Genomic DNA, 13255 nt, shown 5'->3' with positions numbered 1-13255 from the left:
TTTTTTTTTTTGTTTTCCTATTAGAAAAAATACGCGCGTGTTCACTTATGGGACATGCTTTAAGGTGTACTATGCATACGAATACATTAGTGTTTACGAAAGCAAGCCATGGTTGTTCCCTTCGCTTTAAAGGTGTGCTACAATTGAGGTGTTTTTTTCAGCACTTTGACCATTTCTTGTTTTTTCCGTTTTGCTATTTTTTCATTTACTATACATTTAAAGTGCAATTTTTTTTTGTTTTTATCGCCATTCCATAAAATTTACTAAGCACACAGGTTGTTGTGGGTTCCTTTCGCGCGCAGTTCGAAGGGGGTATGGAAAGAAAAATGGAATTTGTTGCACTGGAGTGTAGGAAAAGGTATAAAGTCCAGTGAATTGTATTTTTTTTTTTTTTTTTTTCTAACTAATGCACTGGAGCGGAATACGTGTAGAATTCCTTGCACCTCTAATGGTGGATGTTTCAGCGGCTGAGCTCATTTCTGCAATTTAACTTTCGGTGCGAACGCGAGCATACTATTGCGGTAGGAGGGCGCCCACATTGCGTAACAACTTTTCATAGATGGAAAAACACGCGGAACCTTAAATGGGCGTGCGCGTTCTCAGAGCTACACCTAGTGAGGATTCTTACTCATGAGAAACGCGCAAATATACGTGTGTAAATGAAGAGCCCCTACGTGTATGAATAATTTGAAAAGTGTAAATGCCTAATGCTACACTAAGGATTTTCGTCCGTTTTGTCGCTTTTCTGTTTAAGCCCGTTCGCCGCTTCTGTTTTTTCCCACATTTTCATTCTCGCGGGGGTGAGTATACCCCACGGCATCATAAGCCAAAAGTGGGTAAAAACAAAAAGGGCAACAAAATAAATACCTCCTCTGCGCACTTTTGAATACCCCGCAGAGCGCCCATCACAACACATTTCTTTGCATTTTTCAGAACAATAATGTGAATGTATCCTCCTATATTAACATATTTACTAAGCACACATGAGGCGAATAGAGGCTGTCTCATCACAGTTCCTTGTGGGTGCATCCGTAGCCAATGCCAATTTCGCATGAACAATATGCAAATGAATAGGGGAGAAAAAAAAAACAAAATACCTAAATAGTCATATCTATAGGATCATCCCAAAGGAAAAAACATCTCTGCACAAATGTGCATACGTGTGAGTGTGCTCGTCGAACCCGTTAATTTTGGTCTAGTGATTCTATGAAAATGGGGAGAAAAAAAAATAAAAAAAAGAATGTGTATGCCAGGGGCAAGACTGAAATAGCCATGTTGCAGCCAAAGGAAAAAAAAAAAAAAAAAAAAACAGCTAGCTACTAGCTAAAATAAACAGCCACACTGTTGCGGAACAAAACGGCTAAACAACAAAACAGTCAAACGACAGCAACCACGCTGTTGCATAAAGGGATATGGACCGTGGCGTATCATGCCGACGGACACACATGTAGAGGCGTGATCTTACACCTGTTAGGACATATCTTCTGTAGACAACCCAGGTAGCCATTTTGCATCCCAAGAAAAAAAAAAAAAAAAAAAAAAATTCCTATCTAGCCAATTTTAAGGAAAATATGCTACCATAAGCCAGTTAAGTGAAAAACAGAAAAAAAAAGCAACGATAAACTGGATTAACCCACTTTGGTTACCCTTCAATTTTTTATAATTTTTTTTTTATTCGTTCTCAAAATAACATCGATATTTTAAATAAAAATAATTTTCCCATTCGGTAATGTTTAATATATGTTTTATTTTGCAACAAAAATTTTCCTACTGTTTGGAATTAATTCTTTCAACATATATTTGTTGTGTGTTTTGTGGCATTCTTGTGCTTTTAATTTCGTATCCTTGCAAAGAATTTGTTTTCCCTCTTTTATTTTAAATTTTAAAAGGTTTGTTATTTATAACGAAAGCAGTTCCCCTTTGAACAGCTAATTCTTTTTAAGTTTTTTTTAAAGTTAATCATGGCCAAGACATGCTACTTCCCATTTGTGTTCCTTACATATTTTTTTTTGAGCTCAGCTTTGTTGGCCCGTTCCGATGATGGGTACGTTTATAGTGAATCAGCATCAAAGTATGTAAGACCCAATTCGAACTATGAACAACATCAGGAGCAGCAGAATGTGCAGCCCGCAAAAGCACAAGATGGTGTAGCCCCCTCCATGGTGAATAATGGCCCCTTGTCGAGGCCTCAGTCCTCCTTAAGTGTGCAGGACGCGGAAAAAAGAGAAGGACAAGAAGGAGGAAGCCAGTCGAGACTCAAAAGTGCAACATCCCAAACAGAGGAGGCAGCACCAAAAATATATAAAACAGGCGATAACACAGCAGTGGTCGCCCACAAAGGCTCCATGGTACAAAAGAGTAAGTCCTCGGAAAGGTTAAACGACAAAATTGCAACAATGACCACAATATTTGCCGTGCATCCCTCTAAGTATATCGGCAGCGTGAAAGAGTTATTTCATTTGTACAACAACAACATTGACATAACGAAAAATGGTTTCACTAACGGATCAATATCACTACACATAGAATTTAACAAGCATACAAGTAGTGAGGACGTTGCTAAGCTGAACACCGTGTTCTATGCACGTGCAGTAAACGAGGATGACATGAATGTTGAAATAGCAGATGGAGCAAACCTTATTGATTTAAAGGTGGATGAACTGTTAAGAGAAAACGCATCTGCAAATGGCCTTCATATTGTTTCGTCTGGCGGAAGCGGCGGGAATGTAACTTCGGACCCGTCTGCCAATGTGTACCAAGCTATTAAGGACAGTCAACTGGACGCCACGAAGCTTTTTATCACGCTAAACAAGGAGGGCGAAGACAAGCTTTCTGTTTCAAAATTGGACGATTTTTTGGGCGAATGTTTGAAGGGTGCGCAGGATGCCTTGACGCAGGCAAATGCAGCGGATAAGAAGAAGAAAAAGAAAGCAGGAAATTTGCAAAACGCCGATGAGGTTAGCGGAAGCCAAGCTACCAGAAGCCAAACCAGTAGCGGCGAAACCAGTAGTAACCCTCCCAGCAGTAAACAAGAGAAAGCCAAGAAACACAAAAAGACCAGAAAGGCATTAATGAATGAATTCAAACAGAGCGTGATCTCAAAGGACATGGAGAGGTGTAAAGAGTCTGCCAAGCTCCTAATGGCGAGTTCGACCATATCCACTTTGATGTACCTGTTCGTACTAATAGCACTGAGCGTCTACTTATTGTAGGAAGCTGACAAGAAGAGACATTGTGTTGATCGTCGGGTGGCACATGTTGCACGTGCGTTTAGGAAAATTTTCCACTTTGCTACCCGCCCCTTTCACCCGAATGGACACTTTAGCTGCATAAGCAGCTTACACACACGAAAATGCCCAAAGCGCATTTCCATGTTTTTTTGAATAGCCATGCGTGATAATGTTTTTGCGACGAGCTTTGTTACGCTTCTTTTCGGGTGTGTTGCGCTTTTTTCGCGGAGCGTAACACCTAACATGTGCTGCGAAGGAAAGATTCCTCAATGGAAGAATAAGTGCGCGTGGAAAAAGGGCCTCGGGGGTGTGAGCCAATACACGTGTGCACGTGCATACACATACACACTTTGCATAGTTTAATCTGCACCCCCATTTTCACGTTACTCTATTTTGAGCCTATTTTGTATTCCATCCAATTTTATTTTGAAAAAAAATTAATGTTTTGCCACTGCTCGCATTTTGTCACAATTAATTTAAAAAAAAAAAAAAAAAAAAAATGAACATGGGATGTGTTGTAAAGCTAACACATCACACGGTATGCAGAATGACACGCCGATTAAGCGGAACGGATGCGTGCCTCGTGGAGGTGTACGCTGTCTTAACAAACGAATGGATTCAAACGGGTCGAGGTGGGATAGAAAAGCGGGACATGCGCGGGGTCGAAGCGGAACGGCGACTTGGTACCACATCACCACCTGACATTGTGGGGAAGGAAGTTGCGGCGCCTGCGCGCACGGTTGTGCTCCGAGGGGTTCTGGAAGTGAATTTGCATGACGAAAATTTTCTTCTTCTCAAACCACTTGTAGTAAAAGTCCTGCGTTTCGTCTATGTCCCAGTTTGGAATTTTAAAAGCAACCGTTTCGTAGGGTTCGGCTGCGAACAACAAGTACTGATACTTTTTGTCTGGAGGTTCGATTTTCTGTTCAAAGGATGACATGAAGCGGAACTTGGGTTTGGTGTTTTCTTTTATATTAGGAAAGGACAATTCGAATAGGATGCCCAGTTTATTTCTTTTATTTTTCACTTTGGTCACATCATATCTTGGTTTTCCGATTTTTACAATTTTTTTCGGTTCAGGGGTAGCTTTGTTTAGTAACTTACTGGTGGTCAATTCGTTTTTTTCCTTTAGTAATCTTTGGCTCAAATTCATTTGATGTTTTTTTCCCTGCGTATGACACAGGTAGGAGCTTTCATTGTTATGCAGAGTTAAGCATAATTTACATTCGTACATGCCAACATTATTTTTAAGGATGTATGGGTCTTTCGTGATATCTATATTTTCTAGTGCCAGTTGCTTCAGTCGTTCTCGTCTTTCCTGGTTTATGTCCTCCCTGGTCATGGGCATGCCACTGCCCGTTTTGTGCCCGACTCGGTTTTGGAAGTCCATCTTTTCTGGGGTAGGCGGGTGAGGGGTTAGGCCAGCTTCGTTATGTCAACTGATCTCCACCCCCTGCTTGGATCGCTCCTTCCCAACGCAGGGATACGGCTTCATCCAGTGTGGCACCTTTTTCAGTTCTCCTTGTTAGTAGTCGCAACGGACACGCTTTTACGCGAAATATGGTGACTACTCCGCTGGATGGTGAATGCATAACCTCGTCAATCCATTCACGCATATATTACATGCGAATGCGTTGCTTTATGTGGACTGACTACAGACGGAAGTGCTCCTCTGTTTTTTTCCCTCTTCCTCTTTTCTTTCCTCCAATGAATGCTTCCTACATTGGATGGCCAAGGGAGCATTAGAGAGCGCATATCATCCCTTATATATACATATATATATATATAAAATAATAAAAAAAAAAAAAAAAAAATGCGCAGGGATGAAGGGGAAAAAGTTTATAAACGACGGGAACCCCTCACCTTTAGCAATTTATTTTTTAAATTATTCTGGTAGGTATAATTTGGCCCTTAATTTGACATATTATATATATCGCTGTGCATTTGTAAAAAAATGTGTTTGCCCTTTTTTTTTTTCTGTTACCGCTGCTCTACCGTCGCCGCCGCCCCTCTGGCTTATTCCATTTGGGGTATGAAGCATTGGGAGTGCGGTGTATTACTGCGCACGGGGTGGGTAGCATATTAAAGTGAAGCGCCCAGGTGGGGTTAGCCTTGCACAGGCATTTATCTTCCCCACTGCAACCCTCAGGAAGAACTAATGTACAAACAAGTGCACAAAAAGGTAATCATTATATAAGTATGCACGCTTGTTTATACATTTGTGCGTTTGCGCATGCCCCAAAACTGTGCGCAGCACTTGTTTTATAAAAACCTGTGCTCATAGAAAAGGCCAAGGAAACGCCCAAAGGAGGGAAGCGAGCAGAACTGAAACTTCTCCCAGTTCTGCCCCCCTACACCCAACCGATGAACCCCGGGGAAGATGAACTACTACACGAGTTGTTCACCACACGGGTTGCGCCTCACCCATGCTGTTCGCATCACACATTAGGCGCATCCCCCCGGCCTTACCCCAGAAAAGCAAAGTGACTTTTGGTTAAACCCAATTTTAAGCGAGCCAAGCGCCAAAAACCTCCATTTTTCATGCCCAATATGTGAGCCCCATAAGAGGTGTATAAACACTCGGAAGTAACAGTTTGAGCGCTCAACAGGGATTATGTAAAATAACCAGTGGGGGAGAGAGGCATAGAGAAAAGTCTTAACAGACAATCGCAAATATTTTTGTAGTGTTTTTTGGCTCAAGGTGAGATCCACGTGGTGTCTCCAAATCTGTTGATGCACACCCAGTGGGGGAGAATCCAAATTTGTGGAAGCCCATCAAATATGAGCACCCACAAAAAAGGAGAGAGAGCGCCACACGTTTCCCAGACAGAAGAAGACCATCGTGTAAAAAATGTAAAGCATAGAAAAGGGGAAAATGAAAACCTTTGCCCTACTACACAAGTTGCAGGTGCACACATTAGCTCTACAGGAGGATGAACGTGAGGGCGTCTGTTTCTTTTCCCTGTGTGTTAGCAATGGCTTTGTTTACGTCGGTTCAACCAATGGGAGGATTTTCCTTTTTAAGAGAAGAGGGCGCTGCTTATTCGAACCCGTCCTTTTTCACAGCGTCATTAGGAGCCATACGTCTGGAATAGTAACAAAGGTTAGAATTGGAGGAGAAAGGGGTGTCTTCATCACGTGGGGGAACAACGCAAATGGGGGATAGTCAGGAGCAGTTCGAGTGAATCTTTTGTTTCCCCTCTGCACTTTTTGGTGTATAACCCACTTCGCATGACCGTGTTTTTCCATTTTGTCCCGTCCTTGTAGATATTTGCCTTGGAACGTCTTCACCTGTTAATTCATGGAACGGACAAAGGGGGCATTTACGTCCTGGGGAGTAAGAAGCTGGTCAGGAGAAAATGTTTAAGCATGGCGAAGGGGAAAAAGGATAGGGTGCGCAAGTTGGTAAGTCATTTTCATAAAGGGGCCATAACGAGCATAAATTGTGTAGTGCAGGAAGATGCCAGGTACAGGCGCGGAAGGAGCGGCAGGAGTTGCAATGGGGAAACATTGTACGTCTTTGTGGGAGACCAGCAGGGAGTGCTCTCCTGCATCGTTTTAAAGAAAAAAGGGTCCAGGTTAAGAAGCGAGGCGAATATTCTCCTCATCGATAAGACAAACGGTCCAATCAGTCACATAGAAATTGAGCGAGATATAATTTTGGTCACCTGTGAAAGGGTTAATGTTATTATGAATGTACATGATGTGATTGAAAAGAAGAAGGCTAACTTTAGCACCATTGGGAAAAAAGAAAACAAGAGTTATTATCGGTCTGTATTTTGCACGGCCAAGGGTGGGAAGGGGTACCCGTGTATTTTGAGTTTGAGGAAAAATGGTCGTGTGTGGCTAAGTCATGGGGAGAGGGTAATAAACACATTAGTTTTTTACTACTCTTCTGTTTATTTTTTTTACTTATTGTTTTTTAAGACGGGGGTTAGCGGTGGACATCGCCCAAGCAGTGGTGGACCCTCCTTCCCATTCCACGTATACCAAAAGGAGCTCATTAAAAATGTTCACTTCACAACCCTTTTAAGGACAATTTTAAAAAAATTTACAAATTTCCTCCTGCCTCTAAGACCGAATGCGAACGTGTGTTACAGGATAGATAGGGATCACTTTGTCCTATTTGAATTGGACAATCCGTTCTTGTCCTTCCCGAGTGGCTCCCCAGATGCACGCGCCGGTAAGCTGCCAACAAATGACGAGCAGGAAAATCTCGCCCAGTTGAAAAAAGATATAAACTTGATAAGAAATTTCATTGAGGAGGAGATGGAAAATGGAAGGGAAGTCGGAAAGGAAGACAAACTGAGCGGAGAGAAAACAAAATTCTTATCATTCTTAATGGACAATTTGGACGATGCAGAAAATATTCTGCGCAGAATTAAAAGTAAAAAAATAATGGTTATTAATATTAAAAGCATCGAAATGGAGGACATGGTGGACCTCCATGTGGGTTCTCTATCCTGGGGATGCAGCGACATGACAGAGCAAGCGCAGTGGTGCGAAACGCATGGCACAAGTAACAAGATTGCTCATATGTTGGGTAAAGAAGAAGGGGAAGGGAAGCAAGGGATGATTCCCTGTGGAAAAACAAATCTAGGGTTGTCCCCCAAGAAGGAGGACACCAAACAATGCGTTTCCCCGAAAGAAAGCATCCATAATGGGGACACCCCATCCCCCAATGAACCCAGCAAAGGAAACGAAACAGAAAATAAAACACACATAAGGAGAAATACTTGTTCGAAATATTTTCCCCCCAATCAGATAATCGATTCCGTGAAGTGGAAAAAGAAAATTTTCCTGTTATACTTTAATCCAAATATGAAAAACGATTTTTACGTTTCGAAAAACATAAGTGAGGTTTTTTTCTCACCATACAATGTCGTACCAAGGGGGGGAGTCCAGGAGGTAGAAGAAAACGAGGGTGAGGGTAAAGCACAAGAAGGGACACACTTCTATCTGTGTGAAGTGCACACTGAGGACAACTTCAAATTGGCAAAATATCTCTCAAACGAAATAGAAAACGTGACCCACTTGGAAAGGTACTCATTCCACATGCTGCTTTTCTATGTGAGTCATTTTTTCGATTACATAAATGCAAAAAGGGAGACCCTAGATGCAAATTTTCTTTTCCACGTGGACAAGGACCTCGTACCAGTAGAAGAAGCTAAGGGTGTTGACGATCAAATAAATAACGTTCTATTAAAAAACATAGAAGCTGCAAAAAGGAATATAAAGGATTCACTTTACATGACCCAGAAAATGAAAACAACTGGATCGGATTTGATCACTGATAATAATTATGTACAGGGGGTAGACTTTTTGGGCAGCGTTTATACTCCTGTTAACCCCGCCTATTTGCATGTCAATGTGAGGAAGGCAAAAAAATTGTACAGCCGTATGAGGAGCGCAGTGGTGAAATATATGCCCGTGTTTTATGAGGTTATTACGTGCGAAGTGTTTCCAGAAATGGCGCAAAATGGGCACCTCCGGTATGTAAACGATTTCAACCTCACAACATGTGTAACACTCATTCGAAATACTCCTCACTTGCTGTTTCAATTTTTACACTACTTCCATATCTTTGTCTACCTCGAAGTTGTCATTACAAGTTTTATACACAGAGAGAATTACTGCTTCAGAAAATTTCCAATGTACGTGCCGGAGAGGAGACTGGGGGGAGCGGAAAATACGCTTACCCCACGTGCACATGGTCATGATCATGCTTATACAGAAGTGGGAGTAGCACAGGGCGGAACAGTCAATCGGTTAACAAGTTACGCAGTGGTACAGGTAAGAGGCGCAGATAGTAATTTTAACCTTTTCCCTCACCAGTTTGCGAACATAACGGGGGGTACAAACGTCGTTAAGCCACATGCAGGAGGACCAAGTGGGAAAATAGGATACGATGCCTTTGTTGACGTCTGTGGGGGATGCTCGAAGAAGCGACACCATCTGTTCACGGCAAGAGGGGAAACATACCCAGGAGGGTTTTCATTTGATGGGGGAAACACCTTTGACATTTTCGACCATCTCCTGTTTGTGATGGAAGGGTGGTCCAAAAAAGGGAGTGCCGTGAGGGAGAGACTTACAGGTGGAGTCTCCCTTCCAATGCACGTATCCCACCTCTCGAAGGAGGAACTTTTCTTCGAATGTAATAGGAGGATATCTCGTGAGGGGAGTGTTCGAAACGTGCCTCCGCTTATGCACACCTTGTACGTATACCGAAGGTGGAAAAGAGGCATCTTGGCTAAAAGTGGTGAGCGGTTTGAGTGGCGAAGGAGGCCTCGCAAGAAAGTCAGAAGAAGGATGCTCCCCCAAATGAGTCGCGTTACACGATTGTTCGAAGGAATAGTTCCAACAAATTTGTCTCCCCATGCACACCACGAATATGTCGAGCAAAAGCAGCTCCTGAAAAATGGACAGAATTATTGCACCCAATTTGAAGAGCAAAAAGGAAAGTCCCCCCCATTTCAAGGTGATCTCCGTGATGAGAAAATCCAACGGCAGCAGAACAAATTGCGTAAACTGGTTAACCTAAGGAAGCTTTTAAAAACGTACATGGAAAATGCCACCTACAAGAAAGGAATCCTGAAGAACCAAATGAAAATACAAGACTTTTTGAAATGCACAGCGAGGTTATATTTTTATCGAAAGGTCACTGAAGGGGTGTACATAGTAAACCTTAATGAGTATCGCCAGATTTATGAGTGTCTCGTCCTGTATCATTTATTTGTGAATCTATTTGAAACAGAAATTGTTTTGTTCCTCTTGCACTCTAATTGTAAGGTCAAAATGGGAGTGACCAATAGCGACGATCGTGGGAGCGGCATCCTTTGTAGCACGTCCTGCCGTGAGGAGGGAGATCACCAAAATGGCGTGGTAAAGATTGTGGGAAATAAACAAATGAAATTTTTCCAAAAATGGAATGAACACATTATACGAAATAATATCCTGCTGATGGATATTCTCTTCGGGTTTTACTACAACTCGGAGGGAAGCACAAATGCAAATTTGAAGTCGTTCATGAGGAAGTTTTGCAATTTTAGGTACCTAGCTGAGTATATCAGTTATGTGAGTGGGGGAGAAGCAAAGGGGGAGATGATGAAAGGAGTGGGCGACCACGTTCCAAATGGGACGTCCCTTCTGTTCAGCTTGGATGAAGCGGCGCGGAAGGGGAGCGACGTCGACATGCATGCCAGATGTCTTTTTAGCAACTCCCATGGGGGGGGCCTGTCCCGGGCGTGCATTGTTGAAAAGCGATTAGACTGGTCACGAGCACAACAAAGCGGATCCACACAAGAGGTAGCATCCCAGCCACATGGCAAGCCATCTACTGTACATAATTCTTACCATTTGCCTGACAACGTTGGGGAGAAAAAAGGAGGGAGAAAACATTTGAAGAAAGCGAAAAGGGAGACATACCGCCTCCATGTGGAAACCTTCCTGAGGGTTTATATCCATTTAGATAAGAAGCACCGATGCACAAAACGTCAGCGAGGTGTTAGCGTATTCCTTTTTTTTAAAAATATTGATGTGTACAATTTTGTGAGAATCGTTTATCTGTTGTGCAGGGAGAAATGCCACCATGAGCTCCCTTTGTGCGCAGGGAGGGCGGGACATACAAATGGGGAACTATTCAGAAAGCAGCAACCCATGTTGAACTCGCGCCAGGTGTCTGCGCATATTAGAGACATTCTACACAAGTATGAAGAATCAAGTGGGTTAAAAAAAGTGAACAGGGCCTTTCGCGCGTTTGTGAACGATTTGATGGTGGGGGAAGGGACAGATGAACCCTACCTAGAGATACTTAACCAACGGAGCGTAGAATTGTGTGTGCAGTATGTACGTCATCTTATAAAAGGGAAAACGGCTTGCCAACATTCACCGGGAAAGAAGAAGAAAATGTCGCTTTTGGTGTGTAAGCTGGCGCATCTGCTGCGCATGCTGAATTGGACAAAGGCGTTATCTGCGCTTTTAGATTTGTATAGGAGTCTCTCTTGCGAAGTTTTTTTTTTCACTCTCCTTTTGGAAAGGCATTCTAGTGAATTGGGAGGAAGGGCCCTCCATCTTCTCCACAAGAACTATTCTACACTGCTAAAGAAGAATCAAAGTTACGAAGACGTAGTTATGCATATGCTGTTGCACGTCGGAAGAAACAGTGGGCATTATTTCAGCATCATGATTATGACAATTCTTAAGTACTTTTTTGAAAATTTTTTTTTTTTAAAAAATGTATGTGTAAGTTTGGAGGACGTTATGACAAAAAGGTATTCTTCATTATTTTTGTGTTTCTTCAAAAATGGAATGTTCAAGAGGGAATGCATTTTTTCTCCAAATTTGTTCAAGTCTTTTCACACAAGTGACAGTTTTTTTTTTTCTGGCTATTCCTTTGTTAAGTACCTTTTTAAATGTTGCTATAAATATATGAATTTTCAGAGCGACAATTTTTTAATTGTGTTAAATAATTTGCTATATGACCATTTTGTGAAATTATTTCATTTTTTTCAAGTAAGCTGTTCGTCTTTTTTGCATGTGCACTTTTCTTTTTTTCTGTTAATATCTTATTTTTATGTTGGATATTATGCGTATGTTTACCCCCTTTTGCGTTTTTTTGGGGATGCATTTTGCGCCCTTTTGCCCAAGTTGAAAATTTTAAATTGCAAAAAATGGGAGCCACAAAGTTGTGTGTTAACGGAGGAACAAGATGATGAAGAAGAAGAGGCCCATGGGACGGGCCATAAAAACGATACCAAATTTTTCAGTCAAGTGAAGTGGCAGAAGGATGTTGTCAACCCCTCGGAGGAAAGTCTACTACATAGCGTTGATTACCTAGCCAATTTCTTTTTCGCGGTATTAATTAAATTTCTGTGTGAAGTAAATCACAAGGTGTGCAGCAAGGACGTCGATCTGGTCATTCATAACACCGGAAAGAACGAAGAAGTCTACTTTAAGGCATCTGAATTTTTGAACAATTTTTATGGGTCATGTGAGCTCGTGTCCAGCAGGTGTGGTGAAAACGGGCTGGGCAAAACCTTTCACAAGCAGGACGCAGTAACATGTAGAAGAAAAAATATCAGCGTACAGATTTATGACCGACGTGGTAAGGCTCACACCATCGTGGAAATGCTTAACTCCTTTTTTGGGGTGCTCTGCTGTTTGCAGTCGATCAAACTTAGCCTTAAAAAGGGGCGCCCCGTTTTTGTGCGTACAAATAGGCATTACAGGAAATACCTACTGGGCATAATTTGCGGGCTGTTTGGGGGCGTGTCGGAAGGGAGCGGCGAAGGATACCGTTGCAAAGAGGCAAGCGGACGGAGCACAATTGGCACCCCCTGCGGGAATCGCGGTTTCCAACTGGATCGTTTCGCACAGAAGGAACGCTCCTTAAGTGTCCTAACCTGCGTGCTCTGCATCGCCCACTTCGTGAGTCACTTCAAACACATCAAAGGAGAGATAATCAGAAAATTCATCTTCATGCTTGACTACTTTTTGGCCAACCAGGACTCCCCGAACTTTCAGCAACAACACTGGGGATACACACCCCAGAAAAATATACACCAAATTTACAAAACGATCATAACAAACTTACCCACAAGGGTGTTACCTGTTAAGTGAGCGCAAGAGACACGTTTGTTTTGTTTGTAGTATTGTCGTGGGGTGCTTCCACACAATGCGGTGTGTAACGCTTGGCTTCTCTTGGCCAACCTCGTTGGTAAGAAGTCACGCCGTTACGCAATTTAAGCGGCCACTTGATCGCTTCGCTACCTTACCGCCTCGTCACATTTTTTTTTTTTTTTTTTTTTTTTTTTTTTTTTTTTTGGCCACTTCCCACTCCCAGGTGTAATAGAGTTCGTCCTCTTTTTTTTCTCAACCCTCTTTCGAAACGTTATGCTATTTGTTTTGCCATTTTTATGAATATTTATTTTTAAAAAAAATATTTTTTAATGTTCACATGGCATGTGTGATACACATGAGTTTTTATTTTTTTTTTTTTGTGTACATTTAAAAAAAAAAAAAAAAAA

General features: G+C 42.1%; 3 protein-coding genes across 3 annotated transcripts; 2 read left to right on the top strand and 1 right to left on the bottom strand.

The window, feature by feature from the left end:
- Positions 1 to 1961: 1961 nt before the first annotated feature.
- On the top strand, positions 1962 to 3212 carry AK88_02223 (uncharacterized protein; the record flags this gene model as incomplete). Its single annotated transcript, XM_012479857.1, has 1 exon — positions 1962 to 3212. The coding sequence occupies one exon, from the start codon at positions 1962 to 1964 to the stop codon at positions 3210 to 3212; it is 1251 nt and encodes a 416-aa protein (XP_012335280.1).
- Positions 3213 to 3921: 709 nt separating this feature from the next.
- AK88_02222 (uncharacterized protein) lies at positions 3922 to 4620 on the bottom strand (the record flags this gene model as incomplete). Its single annotated transcript, XM_012479856.1, has 1 exon — positions 3922 to 4620. One exon carries the CDS (start codon positions 4618 to 4620, stop codon positions 3922 to 3924), a length of 699 nt encoding a protein of 232 aa, XP_012335279.1.
- A 1485-nt stretch (positions 4621 to 6105) lies between these two features.
- Positions 6106 to 12848, top strand: AK88_02221 (uncharacterized protein; the record flags this gene model as incomplete). Its single annotated transcript, XM_012479855.1, has 2 exons — positions 6106 to 6333; positions 6498 to 12848. 2 exons carry the CDS (start codon positions 6106 to 6108, stop codon positions 12846 to 12848), a joined length of 6579 nt encoding a protein of 2192 aa, XP_012335278.1.
- Positions 12849 to 13255: the final 407 nt, after the last annotated feature.

Source organism: Plasmodium fragile (genome assembly GCF_000956335.1).
Source record: "Plasmodium fragile strain nilgiri unplaced genomic scaffold supercont1.21, whole genome shotgun sequence".
Taxonomy (NCBI): Eukaryota; Apicomplexa; class Aconoidasida; order Haemosporida; family Plasmodiidae; genus Plasmodium; species Plasmodium fragile.
The sequence above is the reverse complement of the archived record's forward strand: the minus strand, read 5'-3'. Positions and strand labels throughout refer to the sequence as shown.